At 37.8% G+C, this 23,673-nt stretch overlaps 7 protein-coding genes across 9 annotated transcripts; 6 read left to right on the top strand and 1 right to left on the bottom strand.

The window, feature by feature from the left end:
* Positions 1-95: 95 nt before the first annotated feature.
* Positions 96-1,508, top strand: Cnep1r2 (CTD nuclear envelope phosphatase 1 regulatory subunit 2). Of its 2 annotated transcripts, none has more exons than XM_070279733.1 (4): positions 96-292; positions 404-475; positions 530-676; positions 1,096-1,508. In XM_070279733.1, the coding sequence occupies exons 1-4, from the start codon at positions 271-273 to the stop codon at positions 1,248-1,250; spliced, it is 396 nt and encodes a 131-aa protein (XP_070135834.1). In that variant the 5' UTR covers positions 96-270; the 3' UTR covers positions 1,251-1,508. The 2 variants fall into 2 exon arrangements, with proteins under 2 accessions (XP_070135834.1, XP_017087591.3); XM_017232102.3 differs by having other exon boundaries at positions 102-292; positions 542-676.
* Positions 1,509-1,581: 73 nt separating this feature from the next.
* LOC108119103 (uncharacterized) lies at positions 1,582-2,019 on the top strand. The gene is made up of 2 exons (XM_017232103.3): positions 1,582-1,739; positions 1,800-2,019. Exons 1-2 carry the CDS (start codon positions 1,682-1,684, stop codon positions 1,925-1,927), a joined length of 186 nt encoding a protein of 61 aa, XP_017087592.1. The 5' UTR covers positions 1,582-1,681; the 3' UTR covers positions 1,928-2,019.
* Positions 2,020-2,102: 83 nt separating this feature from the next.
* Positions 2,103-23,423, bottom strand: LOC108119095 (CYFIP-related Rac1 interactor B). Of its 2 annotated transcripts, XM_070279729.1 has the most exons (5): positions 23,227-23,423; positions 21,868-22,152; positions 10,700-10,963; positions 3,437-3,699; positions 2,103-3,377 (listed from the first exon to the last, which is right to left on the bottom strand). In XM_070279729.1, exons 2-5 carry the CDS (start codon positions 22,048-22,050, stop codon positions 3,113-3,115), a joined length of 975 nt encoding a protein of 324 aa, XP_070135830.1. In that variant the 5' UTR covers positions 22,051-22,152; positions 23,227-23,423; the 3' UTR covers positions 2,103-3,112. The 2 variants fall into 2 exon arrangements, with proteins under 2 accessions (XP_070135830.1, XP_017087585.2); XM_017232096.3 differs by lacking the exon at positions 23,227-23,423 and having other exon boundaries at positions 21,868-22,167.
* On the top strand, positions 3,738-4,766 carry LOC108119096 (uncharacterized). The gene is made up of 2 exons (XM_017232097.3): positions 3,738-4,333; positions 4,393-4,766. The coding sequence occupies exons 1-2, from the start codon at positions 3,764-3,766 to the stop codon at positions 4,561-4,563; spliced, it is 741 nt and encodes a 246-aa protein (XP_017087586.3). The 5' UTR covers positions 3,738-3,763; the 3' UTR covers positions 4,564-4,766.
* On the top strand, positions 4,746-5,551 carry LOC138926248 (A-kinase anchor protein 17A-like). Its single transcript, XM_070279730.1, has 2 exons — positions 4,746-5,233; positions 5,289-5,551. Exons 1-2 carry the CDS (start codon positions 4,751-4,753, stop codon positions 5,460-5,462), a joined length of 657 nt encoding a protein of 218 aa, XP_070135831.1. The 5' UTR covers positions 4,746-4,750; the 3' UTR covers positions 5,463-5,551.
* LOC108119098 (uncharacterized) lies at positions 5,888-6,825 on the top strand. The gene is made up of 2 exons (XM_017232099.3): positions 5,888-6,005; positions 6,074-6,825. Exons 1-2 carry the CDS (start codon positions 5,973-5,975, stop codon positions 6,710-6,712), a joined length of 672 nt encoding a protein of 223 aa, XP_017087588.2. The 5' UTR covers positions 5,888-5,972; the 3' UTR covers positions 6,713-6,825.
* LOC138926207 (uncharacterized) lies at positions 8,142-8,800 on the top strand. Its single transcript, XM_070279371.1, has 3 exons — positions 8,142-8,348; positions 8,403-8,570; positions 8,630-8,800. The coding sequence occupies exons 1-3, from the start codon at positions 8,142-8,144 to the stop codon at positions 8,798-8,800; spliced, it is 546 nt and encodes a 181-aa protein (XP_070135472.1).
* Positions 23,424-23,673: the final 250 nt, after the last annotated feature.

A 23,673-nucleotide genomic window follows, 5' to 3' on the forward strand; every position in this document is an offset into this window, starting at 1 on the left:
TTCCATTTTTTTAATTAAACGTTCCCTTTTCTAAAAAATAAAAGAATTTTAAAACCAAATATCTAGTTACCCATGACTGCGCCCATGACATTTAGTGTTGGCTAACAACTACACCTGCCGCAGTGTTGTCAAACGGGAAAAATCATCAACAACATAAAAACAGGAAAAATATGAAAATCCCATCAAAATCTTGTCAATAATCAAAAACTATATAAGCTGGACAAATTTAAACATATAAAAGCCGCCACGAGCATTGAGGAAATAGCTGCAATGGAACCATCTGCTTGCGAAGGCAAGTCATCCGCTTAAATCCGAATATCCGGCAGTGACTGACTATGTTTACCACCTAAGAGAACCCACCAATAACCAAAATTTGTTATCATAATTGCTCTATCTCTTGCAGATCTTAAGGCCTTTGAGCGGCGCCTCACCGAAGTGGTTTCATCATACCGGCCATCTACTTTCCGCTGGCGCAGTAAGTATAGGACCGGATGACTGGCCGGCACAACCAATTAATAAATAATAATAGCATCTCTTTTAGTTGTCCTATCCGCCATGTCCATGTGCACAGCCATTAGCGCCTGGTACTGGCTACGAGATCCGCGCACTGTCACTGTCCCGCTAACGGAATCCCTCTGGATTCATCCCGTGTTCACAATCGCCACACTGACTCTGAGTAAGATTCGTTTGGAAAACATGCTGTACAATGGTGACATGCATAAAAAACTATAGTATAGGTGTTTAATATTTGTGTGTACATAATATGGAGGATAAAATATAGATTTCTGTAGCATTTCTACAAGTTCAACAACTTAAAATAGCTTTAAACTGTTTCCTGAGATAATAACAGTCTAAAGGTTCTTTATAATTAATGATAGATTGTCAGTAAATCTCTTTTTGTGGATTTAACGTCATATAACACAAATATCATTAGCCACGGCCAATTTTTTGTATGATTTCCTTTAGGTTTTTACGAAAATAACTTATTTAATTTAAAATCTAGTTTTTTTCCTCGGTTTTCTAAAGAAAATGATGTTTAATTTATGAAACTTTATGTTAGAACCTTTTCAAAACTAATGTTATATCTATTTTCAGTTGTGCTCTTCATCCTGGGCATTCAAAAACTGGTGATAGCGCCACAAATCATCACATCCCGAACGCGCACCGTCCTCGGGGACTTCAACATGAGCTGCGATGACACGGGGAAGCTGATACTAAAGCCACGCCAAAGCAATAACAACAGCACATAAGCCTCTCGCTTCCAATGACAATCAATTAGTTAATTTCTTTTCGCCCCCCCACTAACTATATTATGTTATACCGGACACCCTAGATTTGTAAACGAAATTATTGAATGTGCCCCCTCCCCCTTTCACTCTTTTACTTATTAATTATAGAAGCTCCATTGTACAAAACGAAAATGAGAACAAAAAAAAATTGTTAAGATTTAATGTGTTTCGTTATGGCGTTACCCATCGCTGCCAAATACAACAAGCAACATTTGAAAACTTAATTATTTAATAGTTAATGAGTTGCCTGGCGATTGTGCAACGACAGGTGTTTTTCTTTCTGGCGATTAATATCCAAGTTTAGGACTTACTTTCTGTATAAATAGGGAAGCTTGCAGCTTCAGAAGGCATCAGAAGCAACCCAGCGATCTGCAAAACAACTCAGCCTAACCATGAATTTCCTGTTCCTGTGCACTCTCATCCTGAGCATTGCCATCTTCATGGCTGCTGGCAAGCAAAGATCAGTGTAGTAACTAAATCAGTAACTAACTGGTATTCCAACCTTTTCAGCCACTCCCATGACCAATGATAAGGCCAAGGACGACCACTCCCGCCATCATCAGGTTGTGCGCAGCCTGCCGTTCTCCGCCGACGACAAGACTCCGCCCAAGCACGATGATGTCGCCTGCTGCGGTTAAGCAAAAGGACACCAAAGGCGTTAGAACACCTCCTTCCATAATATTCAACGCCTTTAAATCATAATAAAGAAGCAATTTTGAAAAATGTAAAAGATATAGTTTTGAAACAGAAAAGGGGTTTTGGGAAAGGGTCTATCAGATAGAATCTATTAGTATCCTTAATGAAAAACAACAATTATTTTTGACTTTGCGTGATATTTATTTTGATTCAGCATTCTCTATAGTTTCTTTTCTTCACTTTCTTTATCATTTTCATCGAATATATAATTCTTTATTTATTTTGTGTGATCGGCATGTTTTTTTTATTTTATAATTTTCAATTTTTTGGTACAAATTGTATGCGTTAAGTTTTGCCTTTCTTTTATTTTATGTCTATTTTGTAAATCTTAAAAATTACTATTATTGCGCAGCTCAAATTTATTTTGTAGATTTTGTTATTTAAATACGTTTATCAAAGTTGACGGCGTGGAAATATATATCTATATATGTATATCTTTTATAAATGCATCCGCTTTCTGCTTGTGGTTCAGTTGTGTGTGTAGGCTTTTAATTCGTACAATTCGTTTGTTTTTTTTTAATTTTTTATCAATTAATTTATGCATTATTTAGATCTTTACACTTTGTTCTACAGTCACAATACGTCGTCGCCAACACCTCGGGGGTCATGTACAAAAAATACTCTAAATTTGATTTAAAATTGTTGCTTTATATTTATAATCTCTGCATTAGTGAATTTTTTAGGATTTATCTCTCATATCTCTCCCATCGACTCAACTTTGCGCTAATTTGTTGTTAGGTTAATAGGGTTCTCCTCTTCATTGCTTAACATTAGGGCTAGATTATCAACTAAATATTGTTGCTGATGCTGCTGCTGATATATGCATTCCAAATCGGTTCATCGACTTTGATCATTTTCATTATCGCTGAAGGCTGGAGCCTAAAACCATAAACGAAAAAAAAATTTCTGGAAATGCACACAGGGTTTAAAAATAAAACTAGAGGCTGCCTCCGTCTCCCAGCACACAACACACTCGCGTTCACAATCTTTACAAATAATACAGAGGCCTACTAATTACATAAATAAAATAAAACCATTTAAATCGATACGCATACACATAAAATTAACGTTAATGAATTATCTTCTCTCGATTCTCTCCTCAATCTCTCCCATAATATTATCCGATATTATGCGGCCAGCATGCGGAGTATGTTCTTCGGCGTGTTCTCCTCGTTCAGATGCTTTGTCGTGTACCGCAGGGCGTTGAGCAGGGGCTCCGCCTTGATGGCTGGCTGCGCCTGCAACAGCCGCACACATCCCTTCACATCCACATGGGCGCCCCGGACGAAGGCCCCCTCCGGATGGACATGATCGTAGAGGATCACCAGGCCCACCATCACACGGAGCACCAGCATTTTCGTGTCCTCCCGCTCAATCTGCTGCAGCAGTTTTCTGGAAAATTATTTTTGGAATTAGTTGAGGTCTTGAGATATTTAATCTTTGTATCTTACGGATTCTCGAGCATCCTCAGGCACACCTTGGCCATGGTGCCGAGTGTCTCTGTCGTGTTCTGGACATCATCGGCATTATCATTGACAAACTTTGAGGTGGCCTCGCTCAGTACCTTGAGCATAGGCGTGGCATGGGCGTAGAAGAGGGACATCCGGTTGGCCAGCTCCGTGCTGACCAGCATGTTCTCCGTAGAGTCCAGACGTTGTCGGCTTACGATGCGTCTGTAGTAACTGAAGTCGTTCTGTATGGCGGGGGTTTTCATCTGAAATAAATGAATAATTTTGAATATTTTTAAAAAATCAATCAAGTTTGAGAAATCCGTCAATATGAGCCAAGAAAAGAGTAAAATTTTTGTTCAAAGATTGTTCAAAAATATGTCTGAAGACAGGAGCAGGACCAGTGCTGGGAAGTCAAACTGTCCAAAGGAGCCCAACCAGCGCAAGGAGCAGAAGAACCAAGATCGTAAAAGGGAACAAGAGCTGGAACGCAAGAGACAGGAACAAAAGAAACTCGAAAAGGACCATGAGCGTCAGCGGGAGCAGGAATTCCGGAACAGAGACAAGCGGGAACGGAAGCGGGAGAAGCAAGGCGATACCTCCCATATGCAGGCCTCCTTTGGCGAAACCCCCGGCGAAATGGAGAGACTCGACCTGGAGTTCGAGCAGGAAATGGTCAAGTTTGATCAGAAGCTCTGCAATCTGAGCATTCGTGCCAAAACGATGGCCACCATGTGGAAAGTTAAGCTCCGGGAGAAGCCTCACAACGCAGACGAGGCCCGATCCCGGAATATCATAGCTGCCCACTTGACCAAGTGCAGTGGGGAAGGTGTCTTCGAGATGGAACCCTTTAACCGGGCTCCTCCGCCGCTGGACTTGGTTACTCTACGAAATAAAATGGTAGGAAGTACTTTGCATCCTTGATTACCAATCTAACTATTATCCTTAATCGCTTATAGCATCTGACGCGGGAAAGCCCTTGTCGGGCCATCTCCCTAAATGCCAAAAAGGATCCACAGCCACACTTGTCCCAATTATTCTCCAGCTGCTATGATGGCGGGGAGTTTCTAAGCCAACTTCCTGTGCCACGTGATGGAGCCTTCTTCATCCTGCACATGAGTCCCAATTAGGTTTTATTTTTTCAACCAAAAACCAAATTTTAAATTTCAATAAAGCCAAGTCGGATATATGTTAAATTTTAATAATTTTTCTTTGCTAAACACTTCAAAAATGATCTAACACCTTTCAAAATTGTGGCTTGTTTCAAAAATATTTTAAATTAAAAAAAAAAAAAAAAAAACCATTAAGCTTCACACAATGTTGATCCGCTCCGGCCGATGGTGTAGGGACAGGAGTCAGAGTCCCCAAAGGACTCCTCCGCGTGAAGATAAAAAAAGAAAGCCGGAGAAGGAACACATGAGTGAAGCCCAAAAGCTAGAACATCGAAGGAGACACGAGGAGCAGGAACGCAAGAAGGAGGAGGAGCAGCGACGCAAACTGGAATCCAGGGATCAAGATCACCAAAAGTTGGCCAAAACATCCGATGAACTCGATGAGGAACTCGAACGTAACCTCAAGATCCTCGAGCGTGCAGTGTGCCCGCTGGAGCTTCGGGCCAAGGTAATGGCCACCATGTGGATCACCAAGCTGCGATCCCCGCCCCAATCACCGAATGATGCCAAGGCCAGGAACATCATAGCCGCCCACCTGGCCAAGTGCGTCAAAAACGATGTTTTCGAATTCGAACCCTTCAGTCAACCGCCGCCGCCCGAGAACTTCATGGCCATAAAAAAGAAGCTAGTAAGTAATACTAACTAGCTAGTTTAACTAAAAATACTATTTCTTTCTCCTTTAGAATGTCAGCAAAGAAAGTAGCTGTCGTCTATGTTCCAGCAAAAGAGCCCAGGACAGACACTCCTCCTTGAAACAATTATTTTCCAACTCTTACGATCGAGGGGAGTATATGAAACGACTTCCTGTTCCCCGGGATGGATCCTTCTTCGTTCTCCACATGCGACCAAATTTATGATATCTTTAAAAATCTTAAGCAAAAAAAAAAATCTAATTTTTTTTAGATTTATTAAATAAATATTTTAGGTTTTTTTAAAAAACAAAAAATATTTTCAGTTGCTTTTCAACACTCTGAAGATTGCCTTTAATTATGTACGTTTGACTTGAAAATCTAATTACTAATTACCCGGTACGTGACACCGCAATTTGCCTGCCGCCTGTCCGTCCGGCTGCAAGTCTGTTTACCACTTAGAGCCAGGCCCAAAGCAGCCACATCGTCGTACTTAACTGAAACTGTCAGGGCTGCATCGAAAACGTGCGTGAGAAAATAACTTCAGAGCTTTGCCGCCACGAGCCAGCCAGTGGCAGCTCAGGTACATGGTTGCTCATCCAGTCACCTTGACAGAGGCGTTGCTGGAAGCAAACATCATCATGCACCGCCCGACTATACTATATAGCGAGCGAGCGGGTCGGTTGCAAAACCTTATATAAATACGTTATTAGCATAAATCGTTCTCGACAGTCTGAAATGGAACCGCGAACAGGACGGATCGTTAGCTGGGTGAGATTTTTCATGGGTTGTTTTCATCTCCAACACCTGAGATGATTAATCTCTATTGATGATTGTAGCACCTGGCTGGATTGATTCTGCTGATGATGATGGAGGCAGCTTGTGGCAGAGCCCAGTATGCATCACCTAATGGCAATGATTATGCAACGTATCAGCCCGGAGAAGTGCAGTCTATATGGTCTAGTGCCCCGATTATAGTCAATGACAATGGGGACTTTGGGGCCCAGGAACACCAGGCACGGCAGCCCTTTTCCGGCTTCAATGAGTACTATGATGGAGAAACCTTCAGACGCCCCTATCCCAACTGGAGGCGAGAGGAACGGGCAGAATGGCCTACTACCCGGGCCCCCAATCACAATTACTACAATGTGCCAGGGTACTTCTACTACCAACAACCACAGCAGCGGCAACCATATCTCCCGGCCAGTTCTGAGCTGGATTCCAGCGACTCCCGTCGCGAGGAGGAGCAAGTGGTCCAAATCGGCGGCAGTCGCTCACTGGCCACAAACAACTACCAGAATGTCTACCCCAACAGCGGTGGTGGTAACTACTTTGAGCCCGCCCAGCCCTGGAGGCCGAGAGGGCGGAGTCGGGATTATGAGGCCAAATATGCTCAGCATTTTGCCAACTATTTGCGTAAGTATCCGCAGCGACTTCAGCCAGTTTACCAAACAGGAGAGGATTTCGTTGAGAAGTGATGGACATAGCTATGAACTAAGCTGAAGGATTAAACTTTTGGCTAAAATAGTGCCAAGAAAATAGTATTTTATAAGATTTTTTGTAGTATTTGTAGTATTCTATCTTTAAACATTACTAATATAATTTTAACTTTAATACTGTATTTGTTATTTATATATTTAATTAGTTTAAAAAATAAACAAGCTAACAAAACATGTGTTTTCAATTAGGCCAAATATTAATAAATTTTCTAAAATATCTGATGTTTGTGAACCAATTGCAGCATTAGATGATTTGATTTTAATAGTGAAATAAATGAATAATTATTTGTCCATTTATTTCAATAACAGAACTTTCCTCTAGTTCTAAATGGGCAGTCATAAACTAATAGTTGCACAATGAAGCTGCTTAGATTTTCCATTTTAATATTTATGTTGTTAATTGAGAACTCTGATTCCTTATTCAAAGTCACAAACATTAAGTGCCACTGCTATGATAAGGCTTTCTGCGAATTTCCTCAATGCGAACTGAAAGTGCTGGGTCGTGGCAAAGTTGGAATATTTATTTATGTGAAACTCAATCAGTTACCCATAACGGAAGTTCTTGTGAGATATTCTAAATTTAGAGAAAATCTTAATTTTAATTAATACATTTTTAGGTAAACGTGAGTCTGTTTAGAAAGTTTAATGGCTATCGGCCGTTTATGTACAATGTTACAGTGGATTTCTGCAGCTATATGAGACATCGAAAACGCTTTCCTTGGATTAATATAATTCATTCGGTTATTAGTACATATAGTAACATTAATCACACCTGCCCCTACAACGTATGTATTTACTAAAAGAAAAACATATATTTATTATTAAAATGTGATATGTTTCAGCATGATTTGATAGTTGCAAACATGGTCTTGGATGATAAAATGCTGGAGAAGACTCCCTTTCCAACTGGATCCTATATGATGCAATTAATTGCAGGAACTCCTAGTTGGATGGGCACAGCTCAGGTTATGGTGGATATTGTTGAGGAGGAATGGATGAAAAAGAGGAAAAATTAAATAGTTTTAAGATTTAATAAAAGAAGGAATTAGGTTTAATTAGGTTCAAATTTAAGACAATTTAAATCAAAACTTCATAAATAATTGGATATGTGTATGTAAATTATTTGTTTAAGAAATAGAAACCCTTCATTACGAAATATTTGAGCCAACAAAAACAAAAAGAAACTTTGTTTTTATTATTATTAAAATCATGTGTAAATATTGTATTATTTTATTAGTTTCCTTCTCGCTTTTAGATCGGTGATAGTGTTGTAATTTCTCAATAATTTTGATTTGATTTTAATAGTTTAAACTTTTGAATAAACAAACAATTATTTTCCCATTTATTACAATCAGATTTTTACTGTTCCCAGTTCCAAAATATTCAGTCATAAACAGATTCCTACACAATGAAGGTGTTTGGAGTGGCCTTTTTAATATTTATATCCCTAATTGAAAGTTCGGATTCCTTATTCAAAGTCACAAATATTAAGTGCAACTGCTATGATAAGTCATTCTGCGAATTCCCTCAATGTGAACTGAAAGTTCTGGGTCGTGGCAAAATTGGAATATTTGTTTATGCCAAAATTAAACAGTTGCCACTAAATGAAGTTCTTGTAAGGAAATACAACACATATTAAAGTCTAAATTTAAAATAATTAAATTTCTAGTTAAACCTGAGTCTCTTTAGGAAGTTGAATGGCTATCGACCGTTTATGTACAACGTTACAGTGGACTTTTGCAGCTATATGAAGAACCGCAAGCGTTATCCTTGGATCAATATAGTTCACTCAATTATTTTAAATTACAGCAACATAAACCACAGCTGCCCCTACAATGTAAGTATTTTTTAATAAAAAAAAGAGGATATTTAACAGCAAAATCTAACCATTTCTAGCACGATTTAATAATTGCCGACATGGTCTTGAACGATGCCATGCTGGAGAAGACTCCCTTTCCAACTGGCTCCTACATGTTTCAATTAATTGCAGGCAACCCCAGTTGGAAAGGTATAGCCCAAGTTATGGTGGATATTGTCGAAGAGGAATGGATGAAAAAATTATTCTAAGTATTCTCAACTGAGATTTAATAAAAGTATCTAACTATCTATTGTGAGAACGTAGCTAGTTACAAGCAAAGTCAATAAATTTTACAGCATACTTTCCAGCAAACACTAAAAATGCTCAGACAATGGTGGAATCTATGAAGAAACGGAAGTAGCTCTTGGTTGGGAGGCACGTTTCCAGCTACAAACATAGGGACACGACTATTCCATAGCTATATACATATATCTGTGCACCAGGCAGCACTTTGACACTTTGAGTACACAATGAACGTGCAGTTTACAGCATTTAACATCATCATCATTATCATCATCATCATCATTGTAGACACCAGAGAGCAGTAGCCCCAAACTCCTGGCTGTCCTAGATTCCTCCTCCGTACTCCCTAGTCCCCGCCACTGAATCGATTTGATGAAAGTTTCGCCAAACGGGAAGCCAGCCATGGGAAATGCGCCATTCACACAGATTTGCCAACAAATGAATCGATTTTGTAGACAATAAGCCGACACACTCAGTAAGTAAGTGTTTGGGCCAAAGTGAGGTGGGCTTTAGGCCAGTTCATTCACATATTTAAATACCAGAGGGCCTAGAAGCTAGGCAATACTTTTAGGAGTGCTCTAAGTGATTTTTAAATCGAAAATGTAATCTCTATTTTATTTTAATTAACTCTTTTTGAGGCTGAATATTTTAGTAGTTAATTACCCATCATTAAACTAGAATTATTGAATCGAATCTATTTCCAAATAAATACCCATTTTAGTCCCATCTGGTTGCCTTTAAAATGAGGTTGCTTAGTATCTTTCTCTTAGTTTTAATATTACAACTTTTAGTTCATAAATCTGACTCATTGTTCAAATTAACCAACATAAAGTGCACTAGCTATGATAAGGCCTTTTGTGACTTTACCCGATGCGAACTAAAGGTGCTGGGTCGTGGAAAAATAGGTCTTTTTCTTAACGCGAAAGTCCATCAACTGCCAGTGAAGGAAGTGCTTGTAAGAAAGAACCAATAAAGTTCAAAGTTCAATGGTCATTTTTAGCATTTTTAGATCAACTTGAACTTGTTCAGATGGTTTAATGGATATCGACCCTTTATGTACAATGTTACAGTGGATTTTTGCAATTACATGCGTCATCCCAAGCGGTTCCCTTGGTTTAATATTCTCTACGAAACTATGGTACAGTTTTCGAACCTCAATCATAGCTGTCCTTATAATGCAAGTATTTTATTATAATCTTAGCTGAGTACAATATTTAAAGTCTCTTTTTATTTCCCAGAATGATATAATTGTTTCAAATTTGACCCTGAGAGATGAAATGCTGAGAAGAACTCCCTTTCCCACTGGAGCCTATATGGTTCAGGTGACTGTCGGCAACCCTGCCTGGAAGGGTGTGGCTCAAGTGATGCTCGAAATTGTGGAGAATGATCTACAGAAACCTCTCAAAAATCAAACAAATAAAAGATCCTAATAACCTAACCTCTGGTGTATGACCGTCAGTAGTTATGCTTTTTACAACTTCATCCGGCTTGCGTGTGCGTAAGTGCCTCTGGTGCTTCACTGTAGCACGCATATGCTTGGTGGCCCGCAGATTTTTCATCAATGGGCCCCCAGCACGCGCTCGTCTCGGCCAAGTTAGTCAGCCAGTCAGTCACTCGGCCCAGACGAGCAAAAAAAAATATATATAAAAAAGTGAATCAATTAAAAATGCAACCACGCGCGCCATGACTTCGTCTTTGGATTTTTGTTTAGCTTTTGGTTTGGGTTTTGGCCTGGTCGTCGACAGAACCCACATATGGCCAACAAACAGACAAACTGGCAGTAAAGAAGTCAACATTTAATGTTGTTTGTTGGTTGTGGGCGTTCCTCTGTCGCCCAATATGGTGGAAGAACATGTAACACTCACCTTGTACTCATCGAACTTTAGCACAAACTCCAAGATCTCGGCCAGCTGCTTGACCAGCGCCTGCTGTGTCTCCAGGTGCTGTGTTGGATTCAACTTCCCGCCCACCAGCTGGCCCAGCAGCTTGGGCACAATCTTGTCCAGCTCCATGGAGTGTTCGTAGCAGCGTTTCAGTTTATTCACCAACGGCAGCACTGCCGCCCAGGCCTTTCCAGTTACCTCCGGGGAAGGATCAGCGATGGCTTCTCGAATTTCTTTGCCAGCACCCTAAAAAAAATAAAATCAAAAGATTTAAATGAAGGCCAATAAACTATACAAAAATAGCCTAGAATTTGGTTTAAAAAAAATGGTGTAAACCTCAAAAATACTTTCCGGGTCACTGGTATCTGGTTTCGATTTGCAATTGAAATGAAGGCCTGACATGCAAGCTTTTACACTTGAAAAAATGCTTAAAATATCTCTAGATTATATATAAATTTAATAAACTCTTTTCTTAGAGTGCACAAAACTCTAGCTACTGACCACATTTGAAGCATTTGTTTTATTACAACTAGTAGCTTAGCTTTCGACATGCTTTTCCTCGGCGGTCGTTATTTCTGTGGCACATGCAACAATAACGACTCTGCTCTGCCGTGCATTGACCGGCGCAACAATTTTTATCGATGCTTTATGATCTAAAAAAAACTAAAACTAAAACAAAAAAAATCAAAGAAAAAGATAAAACACACACGGCATTGAGGAAGGAAACTAAAGCTATTGAACTACTAGAGTCATTGCATGACTTTCAGAGTTCATTTTCCATCCAATCATCAGCAAATGGCGTTGATTATTTCAATTGAGGCCTTTTCCCAGATTTCTAATGCATATTTAGCCACTTAGGCTAATAACGGCATAAATATTTTATAAGCTTAAATATCTAAAGAGAGAGAGACTTTAAAATTCTGGTTTTAAAACTCCCAACACTCTAATTATAGTTGTTTCTATAATTTGATTAAGCAACCAACAACACAAAGGCATACCATAATTATCCAACAAAAACCCTTAATATGCGGTCGCGTGTTATGGCATATTGGCATATATTAGAAGAGTATTATTAATAGCCAACATACCCACCCGCCCACAAATCAACCTCAAACTCTGCCATTACGCACAGCTCAATGGGCTGTGAGGCGGCCCAGACCTAAAGTATCTTTCAGAATGAAAAGATAAACAAGATATGGTGTGTGGTTATTTTTGGTTAGCACACCGCACACCTCTTTCTTGATTCAAAAGGGGTAAGCACGTGTTGTGTGTTTAAAATTAAAATGTTGCTAAAGTCAACAAATACTCAGAAAACTGGGGAGTAATTAAAGGAAATTAAAGACAATAAAAAGAGGTTCTCTTAAGAGGATCTTACTTGAAAGTAGGGAGTTTTTCAGATACATTTTTATTAAATTTGAAGGTCTATTTAATTTTTTAATAACATTTAATAATTTTTCTTAGTGCTTCGCTCATTCATTCCTCATTTTTATCCCTGAGTGCTTTGGCATAATCATAATAATAAGACTGCATCTGTCTGCAGGTATGTACATAGCATTTATCAAAGTCCTCCATATAGGATGATGTTTAGCTTTTGTTTCTGCGTGTTTTTCAGTCTCTGCTGGCATTTCTTTTCACTCTACATAATTTACACCTGTCTGTAAGTCAAGATGCCATGTCCTTGGCTGCTGCTGTTGCACTTGAAGCATCCCAGAATGTTTAACGCGTGCAAACGCAAGTAAACAAGTAAACAAAAATGGAGTGGGTGGTTGGGGGGAATGATGAGGATCTACACTGAGGAAAAATACCTGCATTTTAAAGGGGGATATATCTTTTAAAAAATCCTATAACTTGACCTACATTTTCTTCGTGTGCATTCATCGGCATTGTCTCGTTTACGCCAGTGACTCTCTAAGGACTCTTGAAGCCACGAACCAAGGACCCAGCATGGTCATGGAACGGAAGCAGTGCTTCTCCGGTCTGGTTCTGGACTTGTTTTTATTATTTTTTTTTATTTTTTATTTCTTTTGAAATAACCTGGTCCTGTGTGGGCGCACTTTTGTTGACTTGCATGCCATGCCAGGCATTTCAAACACAGATTTTATTCCTGGAGAAGACAAGTACTTTTGTGTGTTTTTCCCCAACAGATGGCCAAGTGTCGTTAGGCAGCTCACTTTTTTGTGAATAACCCTTTAGGGGAGGTATTCAGATTTATGCAGGAAACCCAATAAGGCACTAGGTTTTGAAATATTTAATAAATAAAAAGGGAATAGTTTAATGATATTTTCAAGGAATTATTTTTAAAATGAAGCCAGACTCCCTAAGGTGGGAGTAGGTGTCACGGGAAACATTGTTATGATTCCCGAGAATCTCCACTGCCAGTGAGCAATTGTGTTGAATCATCAACGTTGCATCTTCCCCTGCATCCGATGTGCTCCATTTGGAGGCACGTGCTGGTTGCTTGAGCATTTTACAAAGAAACTCACCCACAACCGCAACCGAAAGATACTTGAACTTGGTCGAAAAACAGTACAAGACCAACCAGTACAAGAACCGTTTTTTGCTTTTTTATCTGTTTTCTAGTTTGAGGTTTAATTAACAATACCCCCCTCCCCCCTCATCATCCCAGTCGGCAGATCATCATCAAGCTAAGCACATGGAAGAGCAATCACTCAGCGTTTCATTTGTTCCATGGAGCAGTAAGAAGAGCTATAGCCACATAGATGAATAGTTAATTAACTTTGGCGAGTGTTGCATCTGCCGCAGAATGGCAGAGTGTTTTAATTGAAAACGAAATTAGAGGCAGCAATGCGGAAATGCAGAAAAGAAGAGAAAATTGCATATACCATATAGTATGGGTATTACAAGCCTGCCCTAGATAATTGCCAAATGACACTTGGATATATTGTTGGGCATTAATGGACATGATCTGGTTTTTAATCGCCGATCTGCCCACCTCAGTTACTAGTTTTAAAAGTGAATAATAATATGGGCCATTAACTGAGCTGATGACTAAGAGTTAGTAACACAAACAAGGTTTTAAATGTGAATTAGTTTCTAGTGGTTTTGTGTTTATTGAAATTCATTAAGTATTTTTTATCTTATGATAAAGATTAACATTAGAGTCATCTAATAATTACGAATTTGTCATCAGTTGTGTTTCATCAAAAGGATGTTTCATCATTCCGTAAGTTATTCATAGAATTTTTTATTTACATTATTAATTGATTAATTGTTTTTATAATTTTATGAATTTGAAATAAGAAACAATGTACGGGAATTCATCATTTTTTATCTCAAAGCATACTCATTTAAAGCATTTATCTTATATTTTTAGTTAACAAAATTAATTTAAAATATTTAATTCTTGGATTACAATGAAACAAACCTAAAATGATTAATTAAACAAAAAAAAAAACGAAGCAATATTTAATAAAAAATGTATCATATTGAGAGTTTAGCCCTCTAATCTTAGAGGTTTTGAGGTCACGACTAAAATAGTCCCCTAAGTTAATCATTAATATTTTTTTTATATATAAGTATCTCATTTCAACTATGAGTTGAAACTTCTATAAGTTTTTATCACAAAACCTACATTTTTATCTCCCAACTGGCGCTAAAGTGCAGCAATGACTTGGAATTGCCATTCGCCCACAATGGTTGGCGCTTAAAAAAAAATAAATAAAAAAATATAAACACACATACTTGTTGTCATGTGGAATTTTTTCCAAGAGGTGCCGGAAAAGTGTGGGGTATGATGTTTCAGTTAACGAGCATGGAATGCCTTAGAAGTATCTTTTTTTTACCACCCAGGTTTGGCAAACATTTCACAAAAATTACAGAGCTTTTCTAATTTATTTTAGGTTTGAATCATTGATGGAGAAGGACTTTACAATTCCAATCACGTATATATTATATATATAGCAAGGTATATACTCTCACAATAAATGCAAATATATTCCGGGAACGGCAGCAAGTAAACTCAAAAGACCAAAACAATTTCACAGACAAGGGAATCTCTTTGATGACTGTTAATTTTTCGTAATTTATTTTTAATAAAAAAAAGTGTCAAAGGGAGGAAACAGAAACCACAAGCAGGCCAGAGTCAGAGCCAGAACAAAGGCCAAGCTCCCACAGACACTGGGACGCCATTCATGACGACATATATATACATCGGAAAATATATAATTAATAACAAAGTGCCTCATGATGACGAATGCCTAACAATTTTCCCATAGAGACACTCGTCTCTGACTAACATGATCATAAATATTTCATAATTTTCTGTAAGCTTCTTCCGATTTTGAAAGAGAACCTCGGACCTTGCACAAACCCTATTTAGAGGTTGGAGTGGTGTTACAATTGCTAAAGCTGCTGACTCGGACAAGAAATCGCGCCATTACCGCTCTCGTGACTCATAGTTGGCTTTGTAACAACGATCGCACCCCCTCAGATAGATTATCCACCGACTCGGTCATTACTTTCCATTTTCACAAGAATGTCATGATGCTGTGCATCACTCGAATTCATTTTGTAAACAATAGCAGCCGGGCCATTAAAAGATTACCTGCCTGCAGTTGATGCAAAGGTTTAAAAATAGATAGATTAGCCAACAAGGTATCTAATATTTTTGTGAACCCCAAGATATATTAATTTCAAAGAAAACAAGAAAGGAAAGCCAACTGGTATAGCTGAGATATGGCAGCTGTAGGATATAGTCCCCTATGGGGTCCACAGCGATGGCTATATCTTCCCCAATTCTCATCTATAGGGCCCTCAGTGATTCACCTAGTTGTGAAATACATATTTATTCAAATAAGTGCGTGGTATTTAATTGAAAAATAAACAATTAAAAGTGCGAATGGCTTATTTTCCTAAGGGCCAGGGCCAATCACACACGTCCTTCGATTGTCACGAGCGGCGGCCGTAATTTATCAAGATAATCGAAACAACATTAAAAGGCAAGAAAATAAAATCAGCAGCAACAGCAACACAGCTTGTGATTGTCATAAAGATAAGATAAGCTTTCAGAATTATCAATGTCACAACAGAGAGTGAAAAAAGCTAATTTATTCCAGATAAGTGCCAGTGCAAGAGCTCAAGGGGCAAGCACATTTTTTAAGGGGAGAAAGTAAATATATTAATCTACTTATGGTTTCTTAGAACTCAAATAATATTTTAAAATATATGGACATATATACACGTTACTGGGAAATAGAAATATGCGGAGTAGTACTGGGTATTGTACAGTATTATATACGTTTTTATTCATTCTTTGCTATAACTCTTTTATTTGTAATTTGTAAATACTTCCCCATTTTTATGTCTAGTTTTTATGTCTAGTCTAGTTTTTACTAGACTTATCTTTGAATTTTGTATACTCGGTATTTCTAGGAACTAGAAAAAAATATATGGAGTAGCACCGGGTATCCTACAGCCGAATAGTAGAGTTATCTTAATATATTTCCATTGGTCATTTTTTTTATAATTTTTCTGTTACGTCTAAAAAAAAGTTATAAATTTTTATACAAATACTCTGAGCAGTACCAGGTATCATATAGTCTTGTAGAAATAGTCTCTTGTTCCCTTATATCTGCAGTTTTTGTTAATACTTTGCTTAAAAAAACTAAACAAACTTTGAAAATTTGCATACCAAGTACTTCCAGATACAAACACAAAGAACAGTACCAGGTATCACACAGTCAAAGAGCCTATAATTCCTTTTTGTTTGTAGTTAGAACCAAAGATTATAAAGTACATAGATGGGACATCAGGGCCCAAAACGGTCAACTTTTTGCGTCGAGCTTGTTGGTGAGGGAGGAACGCACATGCATACGATTCTATTTTTAGAACTCTTTTACATGTATCCGTCAACAAAAATGTGAACCTATGTGTGTATGTGTGAATGTTCGCACGACGGAGTAAAAATGTTTTGGCTTCCAAATTTCAATTTCGCGTTTCTGTTTTCGATGCGCCGATGTGGTAGTTGGTGGAACAAATTGTATTTTTGATCAATGCAGATCAAGACAGGATGGTAGCGTAATGCATAGAGTAGTTACTCTATGTGTAATTTTTCTGTGTTCAAATCCTCGTTAGGACTTTGAACATTTTCTTTCTTTTATAATTATTATTATTTTTTTTTTAATTGTAATATTTTTCTTTAATTTTACAATTGTAAAATTGTTTAATTCTTCATTATGTCCCGCTAATAAAATGCTAATAAAATTTCAAGGGAGTCCTTCCGGTATTTCGTCATCCGACACGTCCGTCACTTATTTTTACAACTGTAGTAGAATGCAATTAATAAAAAAAAATAATAAAAAAAACAAAAGTAAATCTAAAAATAATAAAAAAAACAAAAGTAAATCTAAAAATAATCATAAAACTAAAACTTGATCAAAATTGAAACAACCGCCCGCTAATGAAATCGAACCCAGGACCCCATGAATAAGGACCACGCATTATCCATCTAGGCTACCCTCGAAGTTGATTTTATGATACTTAAAATTGGTGTTAAAGGAGGCGCTAGAATCTATAGCAAAAACAGAGTTGACGAGTAAGGATAGTAAAAGATATTTCTGATCTCTTTACTCTTACATTGGTTCGGTTACAACGTTTCAAACTTTCATCGTTCCAAAGATGTTACGATCTAAAAATAGAATTCTCTCTCTCCCTATCTCATCTGCCAGCCGATTGTCGTGGAACCCGCTCTCAAATGTTTTCATTACTACAGCGGGTTCCACGACGGAAAAAATGAAAACATTTGAGAGCGGGTTCCACGACGCGGCCTGCCAAAATGCCGTAGAACCCGCACTTATAGACATTTTTACAGCGGGTTCCACTACGAACTGAGGCGTTGTTAAGGTGATTTTACAATTTTGTATTTTTTTTATTGGATTATAAATTTAGAAAAATACATTAAAATAATAAAAATATAATATAAATAGATTTAAAATTAAAAAAAAATGGACTTCCCGAGCCTGGTTTGAACTCATTTTACTTTGCACACCAGCCAAGCACTCTACCACTCGGCTATTCCTTATTCGTTGTCTCGCGAAAAATTTCTCAAACTTAACTTGTCGAGCAATGGAACCCGCTCGTTCCAGCGGGTTCCACTGCTGGAACCCGCCATAGAAAATTTTTCTTTGTATGAGATGTCCCATCTATGTACTGTATAATCTTTGTTAGAACTACTCTAAGTTGTGCCAGGTATCACATAGTCCAGCAGACCTATATCTTCATCATTTTTCAACTGCTATTTTAAATTACTTTCCCTATAAAAGCTGAACAAACTTTTATAAATTAAAAGAAGGCTCTATGGCCTAACTTTTGACCACCCCATGCCACCCCCCATTCCAGGCCCATCACAATGCCCATGGCACCAAAAAAAAAATAAAACTTTCGATATGGCAAATGATTGCATTTAATTATCGACAGCCGTTTGGCCTTATCGGAAGCCAGGGTTTGACGCATTCCACTGGCCCAGGCAGCCAAACAAATGTCAATGTCCCGAGGCGAACTGTTTGGTGAAAAAATGGGGGCGATAGCAGGGCCCCAGTAAGTGAAGAACTCGAAACAGCCTGTCGCTTTCCCATATTACACATGTCACTCTCTTGTTTCCAATTAAGGTTTATAAATCATAAATATTTGTTTAGAAGCTGGCATATCGATATCGAGGTGGGGAATTTAAAAAATTTAAATACTTCCTTGAATTTTAGTGAGTTTTTGTTTATTTTGTGCAAATTACACGCATAAACGGAGCTGCAAACAGTTGCTCGTAAAGCTCCTGAGGGGGAAAATAAAAAGTAAATGCATTTCTGCACAGACGCCGTCGTAAAAAAGCAGCTGAAATGTTGTCGTTGCACTTTGCACTCGACTCCTAAGCTGCTTAGAGACTGCCATAACCCAGACTGCCACAGACAACAAACATCAGGAACAGACCTTCCACAGAAGTCGTAAATTGGTGGCCATTTGACAATTTTAAAGGCCACTTTAACAAGGAGATTATTAAAAACAAGAAAGAGTCAGGAGTTAGCCATTAGGATGATGTTTAGTATTTTTAAATTAATTTAACCCATTAAGAACCCAGTACAAAGAATGCAAAAACATGCTTGACTCAATTGAATTAAATTCGGTTAACTCAAATCAGCTCAGTGTCATTTCAATATATCTCACAACAAAAAATATGTGTCACCCAGAGAGACACAGTGCGTTTCAAAAGTGTAAAAAAATATATGTATAGACTTTTGAGAGATTTTTAAATATTTCGTGTGGGTTTCAAGTACCAAAAAGTGACACAAATTCATGCCACATTTGCGCCTCAATTACCAACCCACCTCTCAACATAATGGGGCATACTATAACCCCAGCAAGAGAATTATTTTCAGATACAGATCCTCAAAAACAAAGTCTTGTATCTTTTATTTACTCGAAAGTCATCTAGTTTGTTTACGCTTCGTATTTTTTTTTTATTTTTGGCGCAATTGATTTGTAGTTGATGACGTCGGAAATACAAAAATAAATAATTTATCGTTTGGCTATAAACAGAGCCCCACCCCCAAGTCCAGGCCGGGAAAAGTGAAATGCAATGAATACTAATTTTGGGATGTTACTTATTTAGACTACAAAGGTTAAGTTTAGAGACGGAAGTTAAGCTTTTTTGGTTGGCTAATAAATCAATTAGGAAAAGTAACTAAAGGGTTAAAGATTTTATTAATATTTAAACAGTGATTTAATATCAAGTCTTGGCTATTACCACCCTAATCCCTAACTATAATTAATTAACTACGACTCTAATTAAAGGCTAAAGTAAAGTAACTAAGAAAAGTAATTAAAGGGTTAAAGATTTTATTAATATTTAAACAGTGATTTAATGGCTAGTCTTGACTATAAAAACTCTCCTTTTTACTATCCTCATAAAATAATGTGGTAATTGGGGGTTCTGGGAATCTGATTCAGATTTCTGATGTATAATTGTATAATATTCAAATGCCGATTGCTGGCACGCACATTATATAGCAATTATATTGACTGACCAGCCAACCAGCCGACCAACCGGAAGTTGGCTTTTATTTCTCCCACTCTCTTTTTCATCTGCTTTGTGATTTTGCATTCGCGCCAATCATTTAAAGAGAGGTGGGAGTGTCATATAGAGGGGGTCTATAGGGGGGTCTATAGAGGGGGCTCTATAGAGGGCTCCCTATAGAGGTGGTAGTGTCTAATGACTGCTCATTCCATTTCTGTTGTGATTATTCTGACTGACTGACTGTCTGTGTCGCCCTCCATTGTACAACTCGCATTAAAACCCCAAAAGCTTATATACTTATTCATACGATGATAAACTGCTTTATATATATACATATGTATTTTTTGTATTTGGAGCAGACTTTTTAAATGGGTCGCACATATATTATGGAGTAAGGGAGTAGGAGGACTCCCCCTTTTGAGTGAAAGCAGCTGGTTTTCCATGGAAATATGATTCCCAAAAGGGGAAGTGTTTAAAGATACTTTTAAAAACATGACAAATAAAACCTATATATAATTTAATAAAAATAATAAACCACAAGCCACCCTCTTTGATATTTAATATCTATGCACTTGCCAAGGTTCTCTACTTAACATATGCTCTAGTAAACCCTATATCTATTTGTAGATTAATTGTCTATAGAAAACCACAAAATTTATGTATAATAAACGTCACTGTCGATTGGCCCACAAACCTGATAAACTTTATTATCTCCGAGAAGCACCCACACTTTCTGGCTTATTCTATTATATATATTATATATTTTATTGTATTGCTCTTACAATGATTATTATTTGTGGCCCTTTGTTGACCTTGTTGCGGACTTTTGGACGTCTTTTGTTTGCATCTAGTTCGAGCCAATATTTGGCCAAGAAAAAGAGTCTCTAACAAGTGCTGATGGAAAAGCCTATTACCTTCTAATCATTTCTTTGATTCCAGTGTGGTTTCCCAGACTTTAAACCCAAAAAAAAGTGTTTCTCTTTTCATTCTATTTATAGCAACCCCCCTTCTAGAGTTTTGGCGCCTGGCCAGCAACTCCATAACCAGTTTGTTTGCCTTGGCAACCAGTTCCCCACCCCACCCCAACAGCCACCCACTCAACATGAAAAGCCAGCCAGCCAATGCAATGAAAATAAAATGCATTTTTAAATACCTCTGGGTTAGCCACCGCCGAAAAGGGTTAAATGCCCGACGAGGTCGTCTTTGTTGGGTGGCATTTAAGTGGGTCACCCACCAGAAAGGAAATGAGCTCATTTTCATACATTTTCCAGTTCATTTGCGTTGATTAAAGCTTTTCGCCCGCCAAATACTGTCTTTTTTTTTAATAATTTGCGAATTAGAATCCTACCCCCCGAATTAGAAGAGAAAGGTCACAAAAATTATGATAAATATTTTATTTAAAAATTATTTTTATTCATAGACTCTCTGATAAGATATAGCCTATAGATCTTTGAGATCTGGTTGGGTGGATGACTAATTAAAAAGAGAAACATGCGAGTGTGAAGAGTAAAGTTGGTTAATGACGTCAGTGGGGCGACGATAATGAAAGAGGTCCCAACATCGGATCGCACCATGCGGGCACGTGTGTGACTCAGACCCCAAAAGGCCCCCGAAAGGCCCCGAAAGAGAGTTATCAGCCACTACAGAACAGTAGTTTGTCCAAAAAAACAACTGGATATTAGTTTAGTTTTATTTTCTAAAACAAAACAGATGCTTGAGTCACTTCGTTTAAGATTAATTATTATCAAATAATACTAACAATTTTTATTAGGAATTTCGAGTTTTTTAAAAATTCTATATAATTTGTACCCACTGCCTCCTCTCTTCCTCTTTTCTCACCCTGCCAAAGGTTAAATACTCAATTTGTAGCTCGTTTATGGTGGTCGCTGGCGATTGTGGGGCTCTATGGGCTGTTATTTTTAGCAAGTTGTTGAAATTATCAGGCCTTTAAAGGAATTAAATAAACAAACAAAAGCATAATAAACAGAGTTTATAAACTATGTCTTGTAAAATCTTTATTAATATTATCTTAAATATATAGCTTAGTTTAAGTACTTAATGCTTAATGCCTAATAACCGGTTTATAGTCTCTCTGGGGGCGATCAGTGACGCATTTTTTGAAACTCACCCGATAGATCTGTATCTGCTCGAGCACCTCCTCCGATTCCCGGAGTACTCGCTCCACCTCATCGTAGACCTCGCGTTCCGTTTCCGTGGGTGCGGCATTCTCGAAATCCAGGAAGACATCATAGGACTTGGCTGCGCAACAATTCGAGTCATCGCGTGACAGTAGGCTCAGCAGCTTTCCCATTTTCTTTTTTGATTAAATTATGTTTATTATTTTATAGATTTTCCTTCCTTCCTTTCTTTATTTGGTTATTAATTAGCACTTTTGGTTTGGTTTTTTGGAGCACTAAAAAAGAGGGGATCTAGCATTAGCAGCTGTTGCACCTGTTGTCACAAAGGTATTAATAAATATATTTTCCAAAAAAAGAGCAGCTGCAAAAGTTGTCACTTATGGAGGTTTATGGAGGAGGTGAGGTCGTCAAGAGGGAAGGAAACTGCATCCAGAAACTTGTTTCATATTTTGTTTTGGAGGACAAAGGAAAACCTTGCATCTGACACGTTCAGGGGTGGGAAAATCAGGGAAAACAAAGACGAGGCCTACCAGTGTTGTTCGACCCCCTTGGAAGAAGGGTATATACATAAGAAACTTTAAGATAAAAAATTAAAAATGTATATACCATTAAATGAACTATAAAATATTAATTAAAAATAGAAGACCTTTCTTGGAATTTATCTTTGCAAAAAAAAAGACAAAGAAATTATCCTTAAAATGCCCTTTTTTTTCAAGGGCATTTTCTTCCGTTTCAATTAGGCAATATTTACTGTATTTCTTTTATTTTTTTTTTTGACTCCAGAAGGGCGTTGAAAATTGCACTGCGGGGGGTAAAGAGTAGAGAACAGAACAACGGGAGAGCCTGTTGGCCATGTGTGTGCTCCTCTCCCACTCTCCCAGGTGCTTGTTTGAGGGTCTCTGTGTGTGTGTGTGTGTTTCGCAGGAAATGCTGCGAAACCGAAACTTATCGAAAATGGTAAACAAAAACAACAAGGCGCTGGCAGGGCAAGGCCAATTTTCACACATCATTCTAAGTAGGAAAAGGCCATTTTCCTGTTTCACGCACCAAATGTAAACATTCTAGAGGCCAGCCAGCCATCCAGCCAACCCTCCCCCTCCCCTTGAACTTTAATTGCAAAAAACACCAAGTGAGCGAGAACTAGTTGTTATTAAAATTGTTGCTTTTTATGTAGTATTTGTTTATCTCTTTTTTTTTTTCGTTATCTGCTGTCACTTCATTTCTCGCTCTCTTACTGGCCACCTCCTCGGTCAGTTAGCGCGCTTATCTACAGCACTTTTATGTTTTTTTAATATTTATACATTTTGTCTGCATTGGAATTTCATTTTTTTTGTTAACACTCTTATCACCTTTTATTATTTTTTTATCGAACCAGTTGATTTTTATTGCTTAAATTTTAGAGGAACGCATCGCGCGGTACCGAGTCCTTAAGCAGTTGCGAACACAGAAAAGAAAGCACTCTCCGCTCCGTTTACGGTAGAATTTTTCGCGGAAAAAAACACAGGCCCCCGCAACAACATCAAAAAACACAGTGTGGCCAGGTGAAGCAAACGCAGACAGACCACTGCAAGCGTGGGATTAGCTAACTGATCTGGCAGCTCTGTATCAGTGCTGTGATCTTCTGGCCAAAGAAAATAACTGGCTATAAAGATAAGAAACTTTAAAGAAAATCGGAATATTAGATAAATCTATTTTCTAAAGGTGTTTTTGAAATGTAATACATATTTTCAATTGGTTGAAAATAATAGGCAAACTGTCAAAATAGTTAAATGCTAAATATTGATAGATGTTTTGTA

The sequence above is a fragment of the Drosophila bipectinata genome, chromosome 3L (assembly GCF_030179905.1).
Source record: "Drosophila bipectinata strain 14024-0381.07 chromosome 3L, DbipHiC1v2, whole genome shotgun sequence".
Lineage (NCBI taxonomy): Eukaryota > Metazoa > Arthropoda > Insecta > Diptera > Drosophilidae > Drosophila > Drosophila bipectinata.

Coding starts and splice junctions, on each gene's coding strand:
- LOC108119098 (XM_017232099.3), top strand. CDS start 5,973: ATGGAACCGCGAACAGGACGGATCGTTAGCTGG. Junction 6,006..6,073: donor CAGGACGGATCGTTAGCTGG/GTGAGATTTTTC, acceptor TGATGATTGTAG/CACCTGGCTGGATTGATTCT.
- Cnep1r2 (XM_070279733.1), top strand. CDS start 271: ATGGAACCATCTGCTTGCGAAG. Junction 293..403: donor GGAACCATCTGCTTGCGAAG/GCAAGTCATCCG, acceptor TATCTCTTGCAG/ATCTTAAGGCCTTTGAGCGG. Junction 677..1,095: donor AATCGCCACACTGACTCTGA/GTAAGATTCGTT, acceptor ATCTATTTTCAG/TTGTGCTCTTCATCCTGGGC.
- LOC108119096 (XM_017232097.3), top strand. CDS start 3,764: ATGAGCCAAGAAAAGAGTAAAATTTTTGTTCAAAGATTGTTCAAAAAT. Junction 4,334..4,392: donor TTACTCTACGAAATAAAATG/GTAGGAAGTACT, acceptor AATCGCTTATAG/CATCTGACGCGGGAAAGCCC.
- LOC108119095 (XM_070279729.1), bottom strand. CDS start 22,050: ATGGGAAAGCTGCTGAGCCTACTGTCACGCGATGACTCGAATTGTTGC. Junction 10,964..21,867: donor AGCAGATACAGATCTATCGG/GTGAGTTTCAAA, acceptor TATTTTTTTTAG/GGTGCTGGCAAAGAAATTCG. Junction 3,378..3,436: donor CTGAGGATGCTCGAGAATCC/GTAAGATACAAA, acceptor ATAATTTTCCAG/AAAACTGCTGCAGCAGATTG.
- LOC138926248 (XM_070279730.1), top strand. CDS start 4,751: ATGTTGATCCGCTCCGGCCGATGGTGTAGGGACAGGAGTCAGAGTCCC. Junction 5,234..5,288: donor TGGCCATAAAAAAGAAGCTA/GTAAGTAATACT, acceptor TTTCTCCTTTAG/AATGTCAGCAAAGAAAGTAG.
- LOC108119103 (XM_017232103.3), top strand. CDS start 1,682: ATGAATTTCCTGTTCCTGTGCACTCTCATCCTGAGCATTGCCATCTTC. Junction 1,740..1,799: donor TGCCATCTTCATGGCTGCTG/GCAAGCAAAGAT, acceptor CAACCTTTTCAG/CCACTCCCATGACCAATGAT.
- LOC138926207 (XM_070279371.1), top strand. CDS start 8,142: ATGAAGGTGTTTGGAGTGGCCTTTTTAATATTTATATCCCTAATTGAA. Junction 8,349..8,402: donor TGCCACTAAATGAAGTTCTT/GTAAGGAAATAC, acceptor TTAAATTTCTAG/TTAAACCTGAGTCTCTTTAG. Junction 8,571..8,629: donor ACCACAGCTGCCCCTACAAT/GTAAGTATTTTT, acceptor AACCATTTCTAG/CACGATTTAATAATTGCCGA.